The sequence below is a fragment of the Paramisgurnus dabryanus genome, chromosome 7 (genome assembly GCF_030506205.2).
Source record: "Paramisgurnus dabryanus chromosome 7, PD_genome_1.1, whole genome shotgun sequence".
Lineage (NCBI taxonomy): Eukaryota > Metazoa > Chordata > Actinopteri > Cypriniformes > Cobitidae > Paramisgurnus > Paramisgurnus dabryanus.
In genome coordinates this window covers 34,439,315-34,463,265 of record NC_133343.1, presented here as the reverse complement: position 1 = coordinate 34,463,265, position 23,951 = coordinate 34,439,315, and the positions used below count along the sequence as shown (strand labels likewise).

The window sequence follows — 23,951 nt, the reverse complement described above, 5'->3', positions numbered from 1 at the left end:
TGAAGAGGCCACAAAAAAACAATACAATGCAGCTGTTTAATAAATAACAATTACAACAAACAACAACGTATTTACATGTGGTACCACCTCAGTTGTCATACTTGTCATAATACGGTTATCCCAAAAGACAAAAATCATAAAAATGAATCGTCAACACTGAAGTTCAAATCCTACATTCCACTGTAGATTCCAATAAGGAGCACATTATATCCCAGCAGATGGTCTGTTTTATGTCCTGGTTTTCATTAACGGCATGCACGAGGAAAATGTTCAACATCATTCCGATGTCACGTGGACGGCTTTGATATCAAACACGTATGTAGCAAAGCAACAGACTCTCATTGCCTCCACGATTTCCGACTGAGGACGCACACGCAAGCCACGTTAATCCGAATCAGTCTCCAGGCCACCAGGTTCTTAAACGAAGTCAGCGCCCGCACGAACGTGTGCGAATTGGTACAATACGAGTTCCAATGGCGCGCGTCAATTCCCAAACACCCGGAACCTGCACCCCGCCCGCTGCTGCACGTCGTCTCGAAAAAGTACTGCTTTTTATTGACGTTGTTAATGTTTACGTCGGGCAATACCGTGACCTCGTTGCCAGAAATGTCTGTAGCTTTGGTTTTATTGCCCACCCAGAGGCTGACGCTCTCACAGACGGAGTAAACTCCACGGTGTTGAGGTTGACCCGCTTTTCTCTTGGCTCTGTTCTTCGGATCGGAGTCCGGCGGTAGTTCACTGAAAAGCACGCGAGGCGAACGATACCGTCTCTTGTTGAACAGTTTGGGATCCACGGTTGGTGCAGGATTGGATGTGACATCGCGGTTGGCGTTCTGCAGGCAGACGTCACCTGGGCGCTGGGCAAACATCTCGCTGCAGGACAGGAGCAGCAGGGCTAGCATGGACCACCGCATGGGCTCAACGTGACCTGATAACAGGAAAATTATACAATTATAAGAACTTTGTGTATATGGGTGAAACCACAATACTGGTCTAGGCCTGTTGGTAACATGGACATAAAATTTGTATTACAGAACAGCCATACTATCTGCAGGTTAGTGTGGTGCGCTCGTAACATGGACAAATGTTACCCTAGGCAACAAAAAATATCATAAGGGTCATTTTTTTTATTGAGATTTAAACATCATCTGAATTTCCATTGATGTTTGGTTTGTTAGGATAGGACAATATTTACCCGAGATACAACTATTTGAAAATCTGGAATCTGAGGGTGCAAAAACAAATTGAAATATTGAAAAAAAAAAGTCTTTAGCCGTCTTTAGCAACACTATTTTACTACTGATAAATAAAAAATTTTATATATATATTTACAAATTGGAAATGTACAAAATGACTTCATGGAACATGATCTTTACTTAATATCCAAACGATTTTTGGCATAAAAATCTATAATTTTGACCCACAAAATGTAGTGTTGGCTATTTCTGCAAATATACCCCTGCACCTTATGACTGGTTTTGTGGTCCAGGGTCACAAATGACACCTGGCCATCATAGGTGTCATCATAAATTGGTGATAATATTTTTTCGGTTCCTCTTCTAATGTAATAAGGGCCCAGATTTAATTTAGCATTTACATTATAATATACAGTACGGTGCAAAAGTCTTAAGCCACCATGCAAATTGTATAGTGATCATATATAATTGTTTTTTCAGTCCCGACAACCGTCAACGCGTCTTCACATTGACTTAACATTTTAATCACTCGCGCTTCACGCCTCTACCGTGGCTGGTCTGAACGCAGCATAAGACTTTTGCACAGTAGGGGAGAGCGGGGGCGAAAGTAAAATTTGTCAGAAAACGTCATTTTAAAAGATAATGTTTTAGACAGATATATATTTTTTCTGTGATCAATAACTCACAAGTGCTCTATCGATATCAGGTGGAATTTTGTAAAAATGTAAAACGACTTCAGTATAATTTCACTACAAACATAAGTAGTGAATTGTTACTTTCGACCCCACCTGCAGGGACGAAAGTAACACTAAGGGCCCTATTTTAACGATCTGAAACGCAAGTGCGAAGCGCAATGCGCAAGTGACTTTGTGGGCGGATCTTGGGCGCTGTTGCTATTTTCCCGACGGGAGAAATAACTCTTGCACCAGGCGCAAATCAATAAGCGGTTGGTCTGAAGTAGGTTCATTATTCATAGGTGTGGTTTGGGCGTTACGTCAAATAAACTAATCAGAACGCTATCCAACATTCCCTTTAAACGCAAGGGCGCAAGTTCCAAGGCGGGTTGCTATTATTATGACGGATTTACCAGGCGCACGCCAGGAGCGGTTCACAGCCGAGGAGACTGACGTTCTTGTAAGAGCAGTCAAAGACAGAGAAGTTGTTTTGTATGGGGATAGAAGAAACCCGCCCAAATCAGCGTAGGTTAAACAGGCGTGAGAGGAAATAGCCACAATTGTCTCATCAGCTGGCATCCCCATCGTTGCGCCAAGCGCTACAATGATGTCAGGAGACGGGGGAATCCCAAGCTTGCCAGCATAAATCTGGCACGCCGTGTAACGGGAGGTGGATCTGCCTCAACAAAGATCTGCGTCCACCCTCACCGCTGAAAGGGTTTGGGGGCTTTGAAATCGGACCCAAGAAACGCAAGCAAGGTCCAACCCCAAAGAACACTTACAAATCAAGTTCATATACATTAAGGTTTCTTATGAAAACATTTAAATTATTATTTACATAAAATAAACGTAATACAGCCACACATCAAACGTATGAAAATATTTTAATCGTTATTTGCATGAGAATTTTTTAACGCAGCCACTCAATAAATAAAAACTATCACCACAATGCTCACCACTATGATTTCCCTTATCTCATGTGTTAATATTTTTATTGTAACAATTTATGATTTGCAAAAATAACTGTTGCATCTGTGTAGATTAGATAAGCAAAGTGTGTGCGCGTTGTGCACGCTATACATTATGGTCAAGCATGCGCCCTTAAAATAGCATAATGAACAACGCGCAACGCGCCACTGACTTTAGACTAGTTTTTTTTGGTCAGTGGCGCAATTGTTTTTTGAAACTGGAAAATAGCATCAGGGATGGTTTGCGCCGCAACACGCCCCCTTTTTGAGCTGAACCGCCCAGGGAGCACAAGTTCATTCCCTAGTTTGCCGACGTGCGTCTGTGGAGGGAAAAACCCGCTGTGCGCCGGTGCAAAATACGAATGACACATGCGTCACTGACAAAGTCAATTGCGCTGTGTGCATGATAGGGCCCTAAGTCTTCATACACAACTTAAAATAAGATAGATGAAAACAAAAACACAACGCGTTATAAGAACAAAATAACTGCTTTAGGAATTTACTTAATGGTTGAAAACACCTTTCTGGATCTACACGCGGAAAACGGTGAGTAAATAACGCAATATTTGTCAGCTCTGTCAAGTGTTTGTGTGCCTAAGATGCTGTCATAGTTTGGGATGCAAATGTTATCAGGGCTTGGAGAAAATCGCTTTGTTACTTTTTTCCCGCATTACTTTTGCCCCGGTTTTCCACTACTGTAAATTTCGACTGAAAGGCATGCATGCGATTTTGGACCAGTCCTGTGTTTTGACCGATATAACATATGCAGTTTTTACCGCCCACCTAGAGGCTTCATTAGCGTGAAGCTTTTTTCTATGAGACAAACAATAAGGGCTCGTGTAAGTATATAATCAATGTGCTTACCTGTGAAATGTTTCCAGGTGAAGTGTTTGGACCTGTATAGCTTTAGCATAGATCTCATCTGCTCCTCATGGTACATGTATTGACCAGCGTGGCATCTTCTGCTTCCAGCCCCCCTGAAAGAGAAGAAAATTATAAAAATTTCACTCTAAGCATTCACTGTAGGTGTATATTACCATGTACTTACGGCACAGAGTATTGCCTCATCAAACTGTATACGATAGCTTGGGAAACTTCATGCTGTCAGTTTGGTTTTATTCAAGTATCAGCTTTCTTGTACAAGGTGTTTCTTGTACAATATCATTGACTTTTGATTGCAGACTTGTTATTTTGGCAAACTGTTGTGAAACATTTGTCTTATTCACACGAGAAAATTCTGAGAACAGAAGACGCCAGCTCCTCTCTTTTTCATTTCATTGCCGTCTATAAAAACAATTGAGATGTTGTAGCCATCCCTTTGTCATATTTCTTTCCTACGGGGAGATACACCTAATCCGCCCAAATAAATTCCTTCAATTTTTAAGACTTGGAGGAGTGCAGTTAAAAAATGTGTATAGCTCGCCTCTCATACTTCAGTGAATGTAATATCTGTTACTGTTACACACAACAACAAACTTTCTCTTTGCAACAATACACACACATTTCACAAGTCTTGTTTCTTAGAAAACTCACATTGCATTTCCTTATTAATTAACTAAATTAAATTAAAATTAATAATAATATATTATAAATTAATAAATAAATATTAAATAATACAGATTCATTTGTTATTTGTTGCATAATACAGATTGCAATTCAAATACAAGTACAACGTTTATTTTATTTTTTGAAACTATATCAGAGAATCCCCAACCCACTTAAAGGTCCACTATGTAAATTTTGGTAGCGACATCTAGTGGTGAAATTGTGAATTGCAACCAACAGTTCAGTCCACAGCTCACCCCTTCCTTTGGAAATGCATAGTGGTAGCCACCCCAGGACAAACACGTCATAGTCTGAGACAACAAAGTGACATGTGATCTTTTGAACAGTTTGTCCGTTTAGGGCTAATGTAGAAACATGCCGGCACAAAATGGCGACTTCCATGTAAGTGACCCACGGTGTATTTAGATAAAAACGACTCATTCTAAGGTAATAAAAACAAAACAGTTTATTATGTAAGGTCTTTATACACCACTTATATCCGAATCCGAATATATTAACATAGTTTTGTATATTATATTGCATTTGTGTCAAGAGATCCCTCTTAAAGTCACACGCCGCACCTTAAATGGTGGTGTATGTAAATCTAAGCGACATCTAGTGGTCAGACTGCGAATTGCAACCAACAGTTCACCCCTCAATTTTAAAACGCATATGGTAGCCGCCACAGGATAAACATGTCGTCGTCTGAGACAACGTAGGGATGAAACGCACTCTGTAGAGCAGTTTGTCCCTTTAGGGCTACTGTAGAAACAAGTCGCTGACTTCCATGTAAAAGGACACGCAGTGTATATGTAGATAAAAACGTCTCATTCTAAGGTAATAAAAACCATACAGGTCATTATGTTAGGTCTTTATAGACCACTGATAAAATAATTTTGTATATTATCTTGCATTTCTGTCAAGAGATCCTTCTTAAAGTTACACACTGCACCTTTAAAGGTGGTGTATGTACATTTTAGCAGCATCTAGTGGTCAGACGGCAAATTGCAACCAACAGTTCACCCCTCAATTTTAAAACGCATATGATAGCCATCACAGGATAAACCTAGCGTCGTCTCAGAGAAAACACAGGTACGAAACGCACTCTGTAGAGCAGTTTGTCCATTTAGGGCTTATGTAGAAACATGCGGTACACATTGGCGACTTCCGTGTAAGTGACCCACGGTGTATTTAGATAAAAAACATCTCATTCTAAGGTAATAAAAACAAAATAGTTCATTATGTAAGGTCTTCATACACCACTGATAATATTGTTGTGTATATTATATTGCATTTCTGTCAAGACATCCTTCTTAAAGTTACACAATGCACCTTTTTAAAGTGGTTTGTGTAATTATAGCGGCATCTAGTGGTCAAACTGCAAATTGCAACCAACAGCTCACCCCTCAATTTTAAAACGCATATGGTGGCCGCCACAGGATAAACATGTAGTCTGAGATGACGTAGGGATGAAACGCACACAGTAGAACAGTTTATCCCTTTAGCACTACTGTAGATACATGCCGGCACAAAATGGGGACTTCCATGTAAGAGGACCCGCAGTGTATATAGATAAAAACGTCTCATTCTAACGTAATAAAAACCATCAAGTTTATTTTGTAAGGTCTTTATACACCACTGATAATATAGTTGTGTATATTATATTGCATTTGCAAGAGATCCTTCTTTAAAGGCGCAAAAGAGTCTTTCTTTTGCGTCCTCCTTCGAGTTTCTTCTCTACCGTGGTGCAAATTCGAGGAGGAAAGCAGGATCGACAATGAAAACAAAACGAAACTTAAGACGGAGTTTCATGCGCTATGCGCATGCGTCGCCTGTGTTTAGTTACTGGAGCGCGCACGTCTCTCACAAGGATCGTAATGGCAGTGATTGACAAGCCAGAGGGCCAATCGCTTATGCGATGACTGCATGAGCAATTGGCCGATGTTTTTAAAGCCCTATCTTGTGCACAGATGACATATATTAATAATATTACTTTCAGTGCAGCTTATAAATAGTCTTTTATCATTTAGTAAAGACAGTTTCAAGTAATATTGCAAAAATGTATTAAACAAACATCCTCTTTTCCACCTTTAAGTTACACACTGCACCTTTAAAGCCACATGTCGGCGACTTCCATGTAAGTGGACCCGCAGTGTATGTAGATAAAAACTGCTCATTCTAAGGTAATAAAAACAATACAGTAAGGTCTTTATACACCACTGATAAAAAGTAATGTATATTATATTGCATTTCTGTCAGGAAATCCCTCTAAAAGTTACACAATGCACCTTTAAAGAGCATAATAAAAATGATGATATCCTTTGATTAAGCATGAGTATATTTGAGTATCCCTTTGTCTTTTATTAGATGTTGTTTTTTGTAAAAATGTTATGTACTTATGTATGTGGAAGGACCACCTTACAAATCCTAAGACACTGACCTCATTAGCTGTGATAGAGACTATTTAACACACCCCATCTGGCACAGCCAGCGTTATCATGTCGACACGGAGAGCAAAACAAAGCAGAGCTCTCTGTCTTTTTCAAACAGTCTGCTTTCATTCAGCGACAGCGTCTGGGTGGCATAGGTTCCACTGTGTAACGTGAACCCATCCAAACCACACATACACACGGTCTTATCAACGGCTTCCACGGGGCTGTGATTTCCACAGACTGCAGGGCAGCTTTCTTTAGGCAGTCATGTGTGGTAAAACTCAGAAATGAAGCGTGGTTTTGTGCTGGCCCTGAGCCTGTGGACCACTGCTACGTTCCAGTCAACACAGATTCAGGATATTTCCCACCTCATCCCGGATGTTACTAAACAGTTTAAATTTTATTTCTGTCTTGACGTTATTCTTATGTGTAACCGATCAACATCCACTTTGGTGCATACTGAGATTCAGTTGGGCTACAACGTATATGCTTTCAAAAGAACCTGTCACATAATATTACAGACAACGAGGAATCACCGTGATGAGGTTAAACGGCGGGCACGTCTGCAATGATGAAGTCGGTCAGAAGAAACTTCACGGTCTACACGCTACGAAAGGACCGGCATTTGTTGGGGGTTGTACTGATGTTCTTACCGAGTTTATAACAAGCATGACCAGCGAGACTTCCTAATAAGCAAATCAATATACAGTACAGGTGAAAACATTAAGGTAGGTAGGACATTTTTTCCACAAAATTATAAAATGCTAAGGCTGATATTTCATTGCCCCTTTGATTTATTAACACGTCAAAGAAAAATTTATGATTGTCAATAAACCAACCAGGGATCCAGCATACACACTAATACACACACACAGTTATACACACATATGCATGCACATACTGTATGGTTATTGTTAGACAAGGTCTATCATAAAATATGGTGACAGACCATAGTGACAGGTTTTATGGACAACATGTTGTAGTTGATGATGAATCCAGATGATGAATCCTAGTACTGGGACTTTGACTCTAGACATTCATATGAGAACCATTTGACTCTACTGTAAGAGTTTACACTAACCGCTTGGTCATTAAACACAGATAACTACATCTCATCTTTACCAAATTTACAGTACTGGTCAAAAGTTTACAAAAACACTTGACCGAAATGTTTCCCATGATCCTTAAAATCTTTTAACTCATTCCCCACCAGCCATTTTTTTAAGAAGTTGCCAACATTTTTTGTGATTTTTACAAAAGTTTCACAAAATGCCTTCCGGGAAAATTTTCTTCTAAAAATATATATAAACATACAAATATATCAAATAAAAGAACAGACTCTCTGCTTTCAAACACACAATAAACTTTATAAACTTATAGGGATGGGACGATTACCGGTTTCACGATTAACCACGATAAAATGTCATGACGGTTAGTAATATCGTTTAACATTTAATTATCATTACAACCGTGTTTGATTACTCGCGGTAAATCCTGTCCAATCAGCATCAGTTTGACGCAGGCGCGCACATGCAACATAGTTTTTTGCACAAGACGGCATTTACACTGTAAAAAGTAATACATAAATCTAACTTATAAAAATTGAGGCAAGTTATTGCATTTGATGTTTTAAGTTGAGTCAACTTGTAGCCTTTTTTAAGTATAATAAACACTGTAATATTACTTAATACAAACGCGACAAAATTAAGTTGGGTTAACTAATAGTTCTAGAATTACTCAGTTTAATTTACTTTTCTTGGTACAGGTAACTTTTTTATGGTTTGTTGTTGTTTCCATAAACATAGATTTAGACTTTATCTTTCTGTGTGATGAGGGCACGAATTGTTTATTCAATCAACGCGCCCACCCATTTTAGTTGGGCAGCTGTAAAGCGCGGCATCTTCAGTATGCAGTCTATGCACAAGCACCAGTCTTCTGAACAATGGTAACTACAAAACTCAAAGATGAAACAAAAACTCTTCTAAATCTTGAAGATAAATGAACATTAAACACTAAAAGGTCTTTCTTTTTAGTTAAAAACACATAAAATAGCGTTTAAATTTAAATTTCACTGTCCAAATGCAGTCCCATGCAAAGCATGCTGGGAACTTCGAGTCTACTGCCTAGTTAGCTATGTTTACTCATTCATGTTGTTTCAACACAAAATTATTAAATTAATTTCCTTCTTACAAATTTAAGTGGATTATACATAACAAAATGAAGCTGAATTTACTCATTAAAGTGTTCATTTAGATTTTCTCAAATTATTCATCTTTTTATGTTATTTTAACTCAAATTTTGATTAAATGTATTTTTTATTTTTTTTTAATACAGTTTACTTGTTTTATCTTTGTTAAATCTACTAAGGCACAGAAACACTTTTTACAGTGTAAGGGATAATGTATTGTATTCATTCACGGTAAACTTATTAGACAGATTTTTATGTTTTTTTTACCACAGAAATAATTTTAGTGACATGAAATATTAAATTGTGATTTTCAAAAAAACTTGTTCAAATGTTTTCAGTGTGTGTATCAGTTCTTTTTTAACATTTCCATCTCATTTTAACAAAATCATGATAATATTGATAACCGTGGTAACTTTGGTCATTATAATTATGATATGAAATGTTCATACCGTCCCATCCCTACTTGTATAAACTTATAAGCTTTTAATTATGTTTTTTTTTCTCTTTAAAAATAAAAATTATTAGCAAAAAACTTAAATAATTGCATTTTTGTGAAGGAATTTTGCTAGAGATCAGATTCAGAATGATACATACACAGAGTTTAAAATTAGTAAATAACGTTTTGGCTTTTAGTTTTTTTTTCATAAAATTGGTAATCGCGGTATTGCGGATAACATAAAAATTCATCAGGAACACTTTTTTTATGCAAATGTTTTCTCTTAATTGACTAGATAATTTGTCAATGGCGGGGAAAGTGTTAATTTGAAGGTATGTTTAAAATTACTTTTGTAGAGAAAAGTATATTTTTGGCAAACATATTTTATTAGACCACAAAATTGTATTCAATTTGTTTTTTAAATGGATGACTTCGAGTGAATATTGAAAATAACAGCAACCAATAAGAAGTGCGTCTGGAATAATTTCTTATAATTTAGCATTTTTTTATCTTAATGGAATCTGCCTAAAGACCAGTATTTCTGAATGACCTGGGGGTGGGATTAAGCATATTTGACACTAAAGTATTTTATGAACCTATAGTACATGTCAAGGGTATTTGGTTACCATCATTATCTCATTTTTGACCGATGTGGCATTTAGAGACTCTTCAGATTATTCTTTCAAAAGCATCTCAGGTTGAGACCTCAAGCTTTGATTTTGCAAATTCTAGGCAAAGGGTGACTACAACGTAAACGATGAAATATATCAGAGTTTTAAATTTATTTCAACACAATCTCAGGGCAATTCTACATATTTTATGATATATAACTTGTATTAAAGGTCCCGTACCTTCCTGTGTTTTTGAAGCTTTGATTGTGTTTACAGTTTATAGGGGGTCCCTCAATGCTTATAGGAGGTCTGGGACCCCCCCAGCCTCCCTCAATTTGAATACTGGGTTAGACTTGGGGTTTAATACGAATTAGCAAACTCGTAAAATAAGTAGGAATTCCCTGTTTCTTTTGGATGTTTTTAGTCACAACATAATTCATATTGTGACATTTGTGTTACTCTATAGTTTTAATACGTTTACTTTTATTCTATAATGTAGAAAGTATAAATAAAGAGTGAGTAAGTGTTTCCATATTTTTTGGTACTGTACATTCACAAGAAAATGTGGGACCCAGATGTGCTATTACAGATGTGCTGGACTACAACAAGCAAAAAACCGAATAGACTTGCACTGAAGATGACACCTCAGTCATTTCTAGGAATGAGAATAATTCTATAGCAACAACACTGTAATGTGTTAAAAACATACAGGACAACTTAGCAACTCCTGTACATACGCCCTGGCAACCATTCACTACACCCTAGTAAAGTAGTAGTTTCTCAGACTGATGAAATAGCCGGAGGGTTTGTGTACATATAGTCAGTTTGGGGTTTATTGTATATAACATGAAAAGCCCAGCAGAGAGGCCATGCAAAGTGTTTCAAAGAATGTTTATACTGCACTGTGACTTACAACAAAAGTGGATGTTAGGTTTGTTATGCTATAAAAGTGTTTTATTAAAAGTTAAATTATAAAGTCTTGTTTAACAGCCATGGCCAACAATGAGGGTCTTGTATCACACTAAAGAAGCTTATTTTACAATAACCGTCTGCTTGTACATTATCCTCCTTATACATGCTATTTACCTCATAAGTAAGGTAAAGGACATTAAATATTGATTTGAAATATTTGAATAGCTCATTTTGAACTCTTTCCCCGCCATTGACGAGTTATTTAGTTAATTAAGAAAAAAATACCCTGCCAATGATGCTTTCCTACCAAGCCCCTATGGTGACATTGGAGTAAAAAAATTAAAAGTTTAGTTTCATGTGCTCACGCAAAACCTTCATGTGCAGAACTTTCGCTTTCACGTGCGCACGCGATAGTTTCATGTGCGCACGCAAAACTAAACTTTTTTTTTCTCCATGTCCCCTTAGGGGCTCCGTACTTTCCTGATGAATATTTAATTCCGCTATTATACACTAGATGGCGGATCTCACTCTATCTTACACTATCTTACTCAATTTATAAAAAACGGATGCAAAAAATTCTTTTAATTAATTTTAAACTCCGTGTATGTTTTGATAATCGTTCTGAATCTGATTTCAAACAAAATTCCTTTAAAAAATGCAATTATTTCAGCTTTTTGCTCAAAGTTTTGTATTTTTGAAGAAACCTACACGTACATAAGCGGTTATAAAAAGAGAACAAATGAAGATAGGATAAAAAAAATCCTGTTTCTTTGTTTAAAAAGCAGAGGGTCTGTTCTTTCATTTGATATATTTGTATGTTTATATATCTATAGAATACATTTTTTCTGGAAGGCATTTGTGAAACTTTGTTAAATCACAAAAATAAAAGGGCACCTTTTTAAAAAAGGCTTGCGGGGAATGAGTTAATGAATTCAGGCCTTCCGTGATGAAAACCGGTTTATTTTCGTTCAAATGTCACAATATGACACACTATTTGGTTTAATCATTTGTAAATATGATGTCATATATGTTTAATAAAATACATATTACATTTTTGTGTAATTTTAAACTGTACCTGTCAAAATGATTTGCTGCATCCAAGTTACCTTATTAGTTTTGAGCGGTTATTATATGGGAATAGCAAACTTGCAAATATCACGACTGGCCAATCAGAATCAAGCATTTCAACGAGCCGTGTAATAAAATTAGTTAATGCATTAGCTAACAAAAACTAACAATGTGAAAACCACAAGTGACATCCTTTAACTGGACAACAATAAAAATTAACATTTGCATCCACTAACAACTGCAAAACAACTTAATCCATTCACAAAATATAAAATGCTTTGGTTTTGGAGTGGCTTCAAATGTTTTTCAAACACATCGTGTACTTTAGCGAAATTGACAGCCGGCTGCTATAATTGTGAAGAGAAATGCCGATGTATTCAAACTGAATTGATGAAAGGATTAAACGCATCGGATTGACGCTCTCGGCCAAGTAAATGCTTCTGTCGGATTGCGTGCTACTGGCTCGCTCCAGCTTGCTTGGAATCCTAAGATGTCTCTTGTTTGCCCTCTGGACAGCATTCAGCAGAAGCCATATAAAGAGGATAATAGCAGTCAATTTAGACAAAAAGTCAAGTGTCCTATTTTCCTGACACCCTTCCTGTTTCTCTTTGTAGAGTTGTATGCTCGCCAATTATTGTATTACTGTTATTGAGAAACCACTGGGATTTTGCAAGCAAAACGATGAGATACCTAAAATCTGAATGCTTTCAATCCGAAACAGATGTGTTGGATATTTTTTCCAGAATGATGCGATTTTGTTAGGCTTAGGAGTAACTTCTTTAAAAATCTACCTTAAGGCAAACAATAATTTCATTATTATGATTTTAACATCCATAAACCTAAACAAACTAAGTCTGCAGCTGCGTGCCAGTATTCAACATACCCGTGGACTCTGTCACAAATTATGGGCCACCCTGTCTGTTAAAGCAAGGTGACAGGGTGCTATATCACCTAATGGCTTAAAAAAAAACTTCCACCCAAAGCTTGTAACCCAAACAGTTCAAAGTGTTTTGTTCTGAGACTTTGCCATGCGAAAAAAAGTATTTACATTGTTTCAAAAGTTTTGGCAGGTGAGGAATGACTTTACCAGCGGGTCTGAATAAGGCTTCGGATGCCAGTTAAAGAGCAAAATGACATTAAGGACAGTTAAGCGTAAATTGTTAATGGTCCTAAAATAAACACTTTGACATTCTAACCCCTGGGGACATGAAAACAGCTCTCTACACGAAGAAGACAGGAACAGCAGATGTATTTAAAGACACTCACGGGTTTAACCTGGATAGTCTCAGGCACTCTTTAAACCATGTTTGGTATTTGTGGTGACAACACACGGGAAGATTGTTCTCACGCTTGTACTCTTTAGAGTAATCATTATGGAAGGACAAAAAAAAACATATCCCTATAGTCTGCTCTCTAAAAAGGTTCATTGGGGCTCTATACAGAACCATAGGGTTCTTTTCTTAGCTCCAAAGAACCATTTATGCCAAAAAGGGTTCTATATAAGGAGAAAGGAATTTAAACGGTTAAACTTATGCATGTATTTACATTTTTTTGCTATTTATTGTAATTAGCTATCACATTAGGTGCAAATGTATAAAGACATACTTGTATATTTGACATAACAGTAAAACTTGTGCGACTACATGATGATCGTCGGCATATGAGATTTTAACCATTTTAAGTTCCACGCTATGATGTGTTTTACGTTGGTCTTGCTCACGGCTATGCTGGCCATACAAAAACATTAGGCCTGGTATACCTCAGTAGCTGCGTTTCCATTACCCTTCAAATTGCGCAAACTGACATTGCAAATTGAAAAATACAACCAATGGAAACACATCAAATTTTTACGCACATCAACTTTTTACGCTCACATAAGGTGGTTTTTCAGGCAATTCGGAAAAGGTGAATTTTGTAAAACTGCTATTCGCATTCAACTGATCAGTCACATAACCATTATTTGAAGATGACTCAGTATGTAAAACCTCCTAGAAACATCTCAATACGTGTCTGCTTCCATGTATCATAAGCTTCCCTTGCCATTAATCTTTGGATAACACTCTTCATCTCTTTTGATTTAAAATAATGTACTATTACCTCAGAGAAACACCTCATACATAGCCACTCCCAAGTATAAGGGGTTTTATTTGTATTAATGTTTAGATAAAACTCTTTTGATTAAAATAATGGCTTAAAATAACCAACATCTGTTGACGTGATGTTTGGACTTTTCGCCATGTTTCAGTCGCATATCATCGGTTGTTGAAAACGCTGTCATTTAACAAAAGTTTTTTATCAAAATCATATAAGCTCTGTGCAAATCTGTAATGGAAACGCAGCTACTTACACGTAGGCTATAGGAGGGGTATTGCATCATAAGTTTTTGTTTTAATTAAAATAAAATAATTAGAATACTATACAGTGCACGTAACGCAAATTTCGTCATCAGAATACTAAATGTGTACTGTACACGCACAGGTGGGTTAATAATCTCATGCATAATCAGAGTTTACTGTTAAGGGAGTGTCTTGCGTGTATTTTGTGAACGTGAGCGTCTCTTTTATCATAAACGTTTTTGACGCGTGTGCAGCATGCACTTATTTTGACAAAACACGTGATGCACATGGTTCACATGACACAACAAACGGATATTTTGAAAACGCAAGCCACACACATGACACTCCGAACACTTATTTTGAATTAGCGCCCCTCGGATGAGCAGTCACGACTTTTTCGCCTTCTAGGCATTTTTTTTTCAGAAGAGAGACATGTCATGTCCATGATGCATGTTTAAATACTTTATTAACAACTATTTGTTCAGTTCTGTTATGTACACACTATGCAGAGTTAGTGTAAATGCGATGTCACTACCTGCATTTTGCGGGAGTTCATTGGGTTGTCAGTCACTCCCGTAAATTAGTAAAGTTTGTGTGTACAGAACAAGATTAAACACTAAAAAGTGAAGTGACAATCGAATTAAAATGCAGTGTGTACGAGGCCAATGTGCAGCCACAGTAATAACTTCTTATTGCCACCCTCTTGATGTACAGAAGACAAAAGTTTACTGCTGTCAGTCACAAAACTAAAAAAAATCTGAATGTCGTCAATGATATTTGGACATTCAAGACACATTGCATAGTAGCATTTCAATAATAAACATGATGTAAATGTCGAAACACAGAAATTATATGTTTGTTGTTAAAGATATCTACATATACCAATAACATGCCTGTAAAATAATAAATCAACGTAAACTTTTAAGCCATTGTGAATAACTATATCAATCATAATGTTAAATCTATCAACACATGACAAGAAAAAATCAAAAGAAGAGGGTCAAATCAAACAGCCTGGCCCTGCTGTGCCGTACTGGGTCGGGCCATTTTTTTCTTCCCATCACATCTCCATCCAGATGTTTTGATTTACACAGCGATTCATAGCGTCTGTATACAACTGTCTTCAGCTCCTCTAAATATTAAAACTCGTTCCAGTGTTTGGTTGGCACGCATCTTTGTCACAACGGAAAGGATCATTCAACCACAAGTAAAATAAATAGGGTGCAGGTGACATAAAACTAGTCTTCGCAATCAAGCATCACACGTGCGCAAACGTTTCTAGTTATGGATGCAGTCATACGAACAATTCGCGGGCATTTTTTAATGCAAGAAGTGTTCGTGAATGCATTGTCTTATGATCTAAACATGCATCAATGTGTGCTTTGACAAAAGCAAGACAACTATGACTTTTGGTTTAAAGGAGTTAAAATGATAAATCTGATGGGTGACCTAGTGCAGAATCTATACAATCAGATTCTATTTGACAATAGTTTTATATCATAACTTTTTGTTTTAAATAAAAAAACTTTATAAAAGTTACAAATTTGAAGTTATAATAATACATTTTATTTATCATGCACTTTACATTTCAGCAAAATCTCAAAGTGCTGTGCAAAAGTCTTAAGCCACCATGCCACTTAGATTTGTTTTAGATTTGTTGTTTTTGCAATGGCCATACTGACCATATAAAATTATTTTAAAAAACTTTTTATTAAAATTCAACCAGAATTTATGTATGCCTTATAAGTTTAAGTGTCAAAATATGCGTTTGGAGTGTCGTGTGTTTTGCTCGTATTTTCAAAATATGTGTTTATTGCTTCATGTGAACCATGTGCATCACATGTTTTGTCAAAATAAGTGCCTGCTGCACACGCGTCAAAACCGTTTATGATAAAAGAGACGCTTACGTTCACAAAACACACACAAGACACTCCCTTAAACATAAAGATGGTGCATGATGGCTTTTGCACAATACTGTACTGTATATTGATATACTGTATAGCAATACAATAATAAAGGGGGTTAGAGTCACACCTATACTATTCATGAATCAACGACTTTCCTACGATTCTTTCCCTACAGGTGCATTCCACTGACATCATTAACACCAAGCAAGACATGACAGCGATTACAGCAACTATCGTACAAGCTTGTTATGTCAAGTTTAAGATCCAAACTGCTGTGGAATCAAAAGTTTGAGTCCTTAAAAACTCTTCCTCCCTGCAGCCACGGACTCCACATGGTTGAAAACAGTGAACGGGGTTGGCTCTATTCCAAACCCTAGATAAAGGCCCCCGACATCTCCCGATAGTTTACAGAGCGCGAATAAAAGCATGTGTCCGAGAATTTTTCACGGGCAAACACCTGCATCTCTGGAAACTATTTCAGAGGAGAAATTGTAAATATTCGCAATAGTTTACATCAAAACTGTGATATAGAACCGCATGGGGACTGACGGCATACATGGAGAGCGGTATTTACTGGGGTGCTTTTGAATTAAAACCACGTGTCGGGACACTTCAAAGGGAAGGCAGACAGAAATTACCTTTGACTGTTACACACTACCGTGTTGATAACTTCCAAGAGCACACATGAGTCCCATTTGGCACAAGCTTCAAATTTGTCACACGGTAAACAAAGTTGGTTCTTGAAACCATTTTGGCGTTGCAGATCTAACTGTTAATTTCTATTTAGTCTAAGCCACGATAATCACCTCTCAGTTTCTCTTCACCTCCCAGGGTATTTGCTTTCACATTTCGGCCCCGGGCTACAGGGTCTTTATTGCTCTTGTTATTCTTTAGGTAATCCTTGACTTAAAGAAGGAAGCCCCGGGTCGTCACCAGTAACCCCTCAAGGGCGAACCTATTGAAAAGCCTTGCATGCCTATTGGCTGACAATCAAGACTGATATCTTATGAGGTGCAAGGCAGGGAATTCGAGGCTTGCGTTCATGTCTTTAATTTCAAGCCAAATGGAAGATCTAACTTTTTCCTTTCGCGAGAACGTGCAGACAGATGTCGAAACCACAGCCAATTTAGGCTCACCGTAACCCCAATAAACATTTCAAAGCACTTCGACTAAAAGTCGTAAAATGTCTGCGGCCACGTACGCATTGCAGACACACATGGTTGTCACTTTTGAGTGCTTTATCTTGTACACGCAACGTTCAGGTATTTATGAGAGTGAAAACCAAATACCAAATTGAAACGTACTAAACTAAACAACCAGTTTATGACACGTCACGTGAACTAGTTTGCTGTTTGACACTGACAGCTCATCTGAGGTGCGGTGCTAGAAAATCACAGAGGCTGAGGTACGTGTCTTGACATATTCGCAAATTTTGATGCGGTCTTTTTTTACAGTAGTTGCACCCACAAGTCTTGGCATTGTGAGACAAAACATAAATGTTTAAAAAGCAGCTACTTATTAAGCAAAAATACCTGAATGTGGTGCCTATATCAACAACAATTAAAATAAAAAATCTTACATTACTTCAAAAAAGCTATGATTGAATGTTTTAAAATGCCATGCATGTTTCGTATAGCTGCTTGATTTAAAACATCAAACAATAATGTACGAGGTTTATTCCCGAGTTGTCTCTTTCAAAACTTTGCTTTGGGAACGTGACCTGTCACTGCCATGACTTTCTTCCCCTATCCTTTCAAACACTTATCACAAAAAACTTTGATCATCATTACAGCGAAACCTGTAAAGACAACCCGTCACTTTTACTACGTTAAACTAAAACTGTCTGGAGAACATTATGTCTATGTTTCGACTTGGTTGACATCTGGGCGAAGAGCGTGAAACTCCATTTGACAAAATCCTAAAATATTTACTAAAGCTGTTTATTACATCATTAATAGCGATTACTCTCATCAAACTCAACCCTCATGTCACCCATGTAAATTATTACTGTGGTAAAAAACTGTAAAAGTTTCATTAAAATTTATATCATATGATTGGCCTACTAAGGCTTTGAAAGGCTTCGAGTTTAGCGCATACTTCATACTTTAAGGAAAGTATTTCACTTTTTTAACATTTATAAAGATAAACAAGTAAAAAATACAGCTTTGGGTGAATAAAATAGGTAAAGAATAATTTAAAGAATGAAAAAAAAGGATTTCAGTTTTTACGTCATGTATCTGAATGTAAGCTGCCCCTTCCTTCGCATATAAAGTCGGCATGCTAAAGAATGTTGCAGACAAGTCAAAAGTGGCCTTTCATGGCCTCCATGCGTATATTATGCCGTGTAATGACTGGTACTCATGAATCAGTAATGAGTGATGTAGGGGTAACTGAGATGGGCACGGTCATCTCTGCCATTACAACACAAAGAGAAAAGATAAAACAAACAGCAGGGCGCTGAAAGACATTCGTGAAATGAAAGATATGGAAGGTATGATGCTGCATCCACATTACTGTAGACTGAGGTAATACGAGTCATGTGTGGAGTACGTTCATGTGGCCTGTATTGTAATTGTAACCTGATGATCATAAGGTTTAAAGACAGACCCTTTAAGCCCCCAAAGAAGGGACGAATAGGATCGGTGATTACCCCTGAGGTCTGTGAAAGGAGGTCTCTCTAAAGGCATTGTCACAAACTTTCAAAAAGTCACATAAAGCGCGGCTCTGAAAATTCCAGATGCTTTTGCAAATAAGACTATGCACAATAATTGTAGAGTAATCGGGTATATAGTTGAAATCAAACTATTTAACTTTATATATATTTTCAATGGGAAATAAGTACTATAAATAAGGAAAAGTTTAAAGTGATGCACACAACTTCAGATGTTTAACATCACTTACATGTCCTCCAACTCCTTACCTCTCTTCTCCTCTTCTTTACTTTATATCACTTGAGAAAGTTGATCAGATGGTGCCTTAATATCTTTTTGCTCCGATATTCCACTTTTATTCCGATGCTTAATCCCAAATCACCAGAATTTGAAATAGCTTTTGACACCCAGTCCGAAGCAGCTCCCGCTGTTGAGAAATTGATTGCTCTGGTAGTTCAAGCCAGAAGTCCACTACTCAGTGCCTCCTCTGTGACGTGTAGAGCCCCAGGTCCTAAAACCTGACAGGTTCAAGCTTTTACTTTTAAAATTGTTAACAACAAAGCCACTTTCATTTTTTTTTTAGATAAAAATATATTTAAACATGAAAAAAATATGTCCATTTATTTATCCTAACAGTATGTCATTCCAGACATGTTTGCTTTCCTTTCCTTGTAAACCACAAAAAGATGTTTTGCAGATGGTGTTAAATACGGTCCATATGACTCCACGTATGCTATATTTCAAGTCTATCATTTAGAAAGGGTGAATAAATTGTGATATTTTAAATCTATGTATAATATTTGTTGTTTTTATTCACATTAAATTGTCTGTTACTAAAATACATTGTCATAATGCAACCCTACCTCAAGGCATTTTGTAGTATAGTCACAAAATATTTGATTTATTTATTCGTGTTTGTGGACACGATTATTCTCTTTTTCGTGTCACTCAGCACAAATTTCTATAAATTGTTTTTCGTGTCCCCGAGAACAAGTTCCTTTTTGTGTAATTGTATGTATTGGTTTTTAAAAAAAATTCTATTTTTTAAAGGAAAACACCACCGTTTTTCAATATTTTACTATGTTCTTACCTCAACTTAGACAAATTAATACATACCTATCTTTTTTCAATGCGTGCACTTAATCTTCTGTACAGTGTGTCGTGAATGTGTTAGCATTTAGCCTAGCCCCATTCATTCCTTAGGATCCAAACAGGGATGAATTTACAAGGCACCAAACACTTCCATGTTTTCCCTATTTAAAGACTCTTACATCAATAGTTGCAAGAGTAAAAAAAAAATTTGTGCCACCATACTTACTTATGTAACTACTCATATAACAGTCTTTAAATAGGGAAAACATGGAAGTGTTTGGTGTTTTCTGAATTCATCCCTGTTTGGATCCTAAGGAATGAATGGGGCTAGGCTAAATGCTAACACATTCACGATGCGCTGTACAAAGATTAAGTGCACGCAATGAAAAAAGAAAAGTTGAGGTAACAACATAGTAAAATATTGAAAACGGTGGTGTTTTCCTTTAAACCATGTCGCTTGGCAATGGGGTTAGATTTGGGTCTTGGGTTCAGTTCAGTTCAGGTCAGCAAATTTATTTCAAGCATACAATGCAAAATGTACAATATGTACAACACAACAACAATTAAAAACAAAAACAAAAAAACTACTGATAAACCAACAATCAAGATTCATTGCATGCTTGAAAAGGAGTGGGCTGAAGTTTAACACTTATTAATTCCCACCCCTCCTTCAAACTCTTAATACATTACATTTCCTTACACAACTTATAAATTACATTTCTTACACAACACAAACCCATAATCTTCATGCATTTATACAATCATTTTAATCAAGTTTAGTTAAGATGTTTAGTTAAGATGTCATTTTATGTATTGGTTTCTAAAAATGTTTTCTTACGATTTTTAAACTATTGTCACTTGGAGTTGGGTTTAGAGTTGGGGTTTGGATGTCTGAAATGCAACAGAAAGTCGTTTTAACCCCATCCCAAAATGACAATGGTAAAAAAAATTTGAGAAACCAATACATAAAATTACACAAAAAAGTCAGGCTCGGGGAAATTCATGCTGAGTTACACGAAAAAGACATGCATTTGCGCTCAATGACACGAAAAAAAGAAGACAATCGTGTGCATGAACACAAATAAATAATCAAATATTTTGTGACTATACCACGAAATGCCTTGAGGTAGGGTTGCATAGTACAATGTAGTAAAAGTATTCTTGATCTGTTCATCACACTTCTTAACAAGTGAGTCTATAAACTTCTATAACATTATAAAATGTATATATAACATTTTGTTATGACTTACCTTAATTTACAGACGCAGGTTCTGACTTTTCACATCAGCTATGGATACAGTAGGTTCGGGGAGGCGTGTTCTCCATACCACCAACACCACATGTATATAATATCTACAGTAAAGAGTTACTTTGGTTTATTTTATAGTATTATCATTAACATTAATTAAAGGTTAAATGACATTGTTAAAAGTAATCTTAACTTTTCCCTTAAACAACAAAATAGAATTCAACTTAAAAGGCACATAAAGGTGCAGTCTTCAACTTTCCTAATATATCGCCAACTCAGTTTGAAGCATATTTACTTTTACTTACGTTAAAGCCAAATGACATCAAACTGACATTTGTGGCAAAAGTCATTATTATTGTCAATCGTAAACCATTTTGAATCATAAGGTAAGGTAAAGAGAGATGTACTTGTTCAAATAACTGGTTTGTGTTTACTTTTTACCAAAACATGTTACTGAAGCTTTAAAGGAATATTCCATTTTCTTAAAAGAAAAATCCAGATAATTTACTCACCACCATGTCATCCAAAATGTTGATGTCTTTCTTTGTTGAGTCGAGAAGAAATTATGTTTTTTGAGGAAAAATTGCAGGATTTTTCTAATTTTAATGGACTTTAATAGAGCCCAACATTTAATACTTAACTCAACACTTAACAGTTTTTTTCAACGGAGTTTCAAAGGACTCTAAATGATCCCAAACGAGGCATAAGGGTCTTATCTAGCAAAACGATTGTCATTTTTGACAATAAAAATAACAAATATACACTTTTAAAGCACAACTTCTCGTTTAAATCCGGTTGTGATGTGCCAACGTGACCCCACGCAATACGTCATGATGTCAAGAGGTCACAGAGGACGAACGCGAAACTCCGCCCCAGTGTTTACAAGTGTTGAGAACGAGGACCGTTCCTACGTTGTTGTATGTGGAATGATCCTAATTAATGTCTTTGTGTCAGTTTATTGTTTACAATGGTCTGCAAATGTGCGTTTTATATATGTAACACGTGACCTCCCTACATCACTACGCATTTACGTTAGGTCACGCTGGACCGGATCTAGACGAGAAGTTGTGCTTTAAAAGTGTATATTTGTTATTTTTATTGTCAAAAATGACAATCGTTTTGCTAGAAAAGACCCTTATGCCTCGTTTGGGATCATTTATAGTCCTTTGAAACTCCGTTGAAAAAACTGTGTTGAGTTAAGTATTAAATGTTGGGCTCTATTAAAGTCCATTAAAATGAGAAAAATCCTGCAATGTTTTCCTCAAAAAACATAATTTCTTCTCGACTGAACAACGAAAGACATCAACATTTTGGTGAGTAAATTATCTGGATTTTTCTTTTAAGAAAATGGAATATTCCTTTAACCAACACACAAAATGATGACACATGTATTTTATATCTTACAATAAAGTGTTTATATGCCTTCAAACCACAGTGCGCAAAAACACACAAACACAGCAAGAGATAAAATAAAATTCCTCACGCTCAGTTGGTAGACCACACATACTGATAAAACACATTGGGGCAGTTTCCCGGACAAGGATTAGACGAGTCCTAGACTAAAATAAATGTAAGAGCTGTCCACACTGAAAACAACTTGCACTGACATATCTTAAAATACATCAGTGCAAGTTGTTTTGCCTCAAAACACTCATTGTTTAACACCAAAATGATGGTTTGCACTGGCTCAAGCTCTCAGTAAATCTGACCCTAAGAGTGTTATCTGCTGTCAAAGGAGAACACCACTTAAAATAGCACACGAAAGACCAAAACAACACAAAGTGACAGCAGGAACCTACACGTGATACCGTGATTAATCACAATTAATCGTTAAGCATCCCTAACTGCTATCAACTGTATTATACTGATACTTTCTATTTCCATCCCTAGATGTTAACATGAGATTCATTAAGATACTTTGAATAAGCTTTTGTGTAGTTTTTCTGACAGTAATACCCATAAGAAAGATTTCACAATTACTTCTCCTAGACATCAGTGAGGTTAAATGCAGGCCAAACGGCAATGTTTGCTGAAGTTTCCCGCAATGCAGATATTTCTCCTGAGAAAAAGACCCAAAAATCTCACAAATGTCTCAATCAAAGATACAGAAGAGATCTCAGTAATGAGCTCAGATTTACCAAGACTGTCAATGTGAATTTTGGCAACCACAAAACCATAAATCGCATAGATAGGTGTGTGTTGTTAAGGACTTCATTTGGACAACTTTAAAAGCGATTTTCTTAATATTTAGATTTTTTGCACCCACAGATTTCAAATTTTCAAACAGCTTTATCTTGGCCAAACATTGTCTTATCCCATACATGAATAGAAAGCTTATTATTATTCAATGTATTTGAAACATTTTCTTATTTGTTTGTGTTTGCAAAATTTTTTGGAGAAACATCTAAGACTGAGTTGAAGCACAACTGAGAACTCCATCAAATCTCCGAGCAACATCTGAGTAAATGGTTGCTTGTTAAACTCTACAGTACACAGAAATTCAATTCTATGGTTTACTATTATGACTTAACTAGTCTATTTCCATTGGTGGAATACAAAAAACCGGCCACGTGGTGTAAGAACTGTTGTGTAAAATAAATATCACACAAGCCGAGGTATTGTTGTACTGAATATCAACATGTATCTGTGGTCGACTCAACAGCACTGCTTGTGTGGTCTTGTTTGA

The 23,951-nt window shown here is 36.5% G+C and overlaps 1 protein-coding gene across 1 annotated transcript; it reads right to left on the bottom strand.

Annotated features, from left to right (window-relative positions):
- Positions 1-22: 22 nt before the first annotated feature.
- On the bottom strand, positions 23-21,346 carry ngfb (nerve growth factor b (beta polypeptide)). The gene is made up of 4 exons (XM_065279408.2): positions 21,267-21,346; positions 19,194-19,442; positions 3,703-3,815; positions 23-928 (listed from the first exon to the last, which is right to left on the bottom strand). The coding sequence occupies exons 3-4, from the start codon at positions 3,776-3,778 to the stop codon at positions 339-341; spliced, it is 666 nt and encodes a 221-aa protein (XP_065135480.2). The 5' UTR covers positions 3,779-3,815; positions 19,194-19,442; positions 21,267-21,346; the 3' UTR covers positions 23-338.
- Positions 21,347-23,951: the final 2,605 nt, after the last annotated feature.

Excerpts from the sequence above, each read along its gene's own strand:
- ngfb (XM_065279408.2), bottom strand. The coding sequence starts at position 3,778 with ATGTACCATGAGGAGCAGATGAGATCTATGCTAAAGCTATACAGGTCC. Across the intron at positions 929-3,702 it reads CACCTGGAAACATTTCACAG|GTCACGTTGAGCCCATGCGG; the intron begins GTAAGCACATTG and ends TCCTGTTATCAG.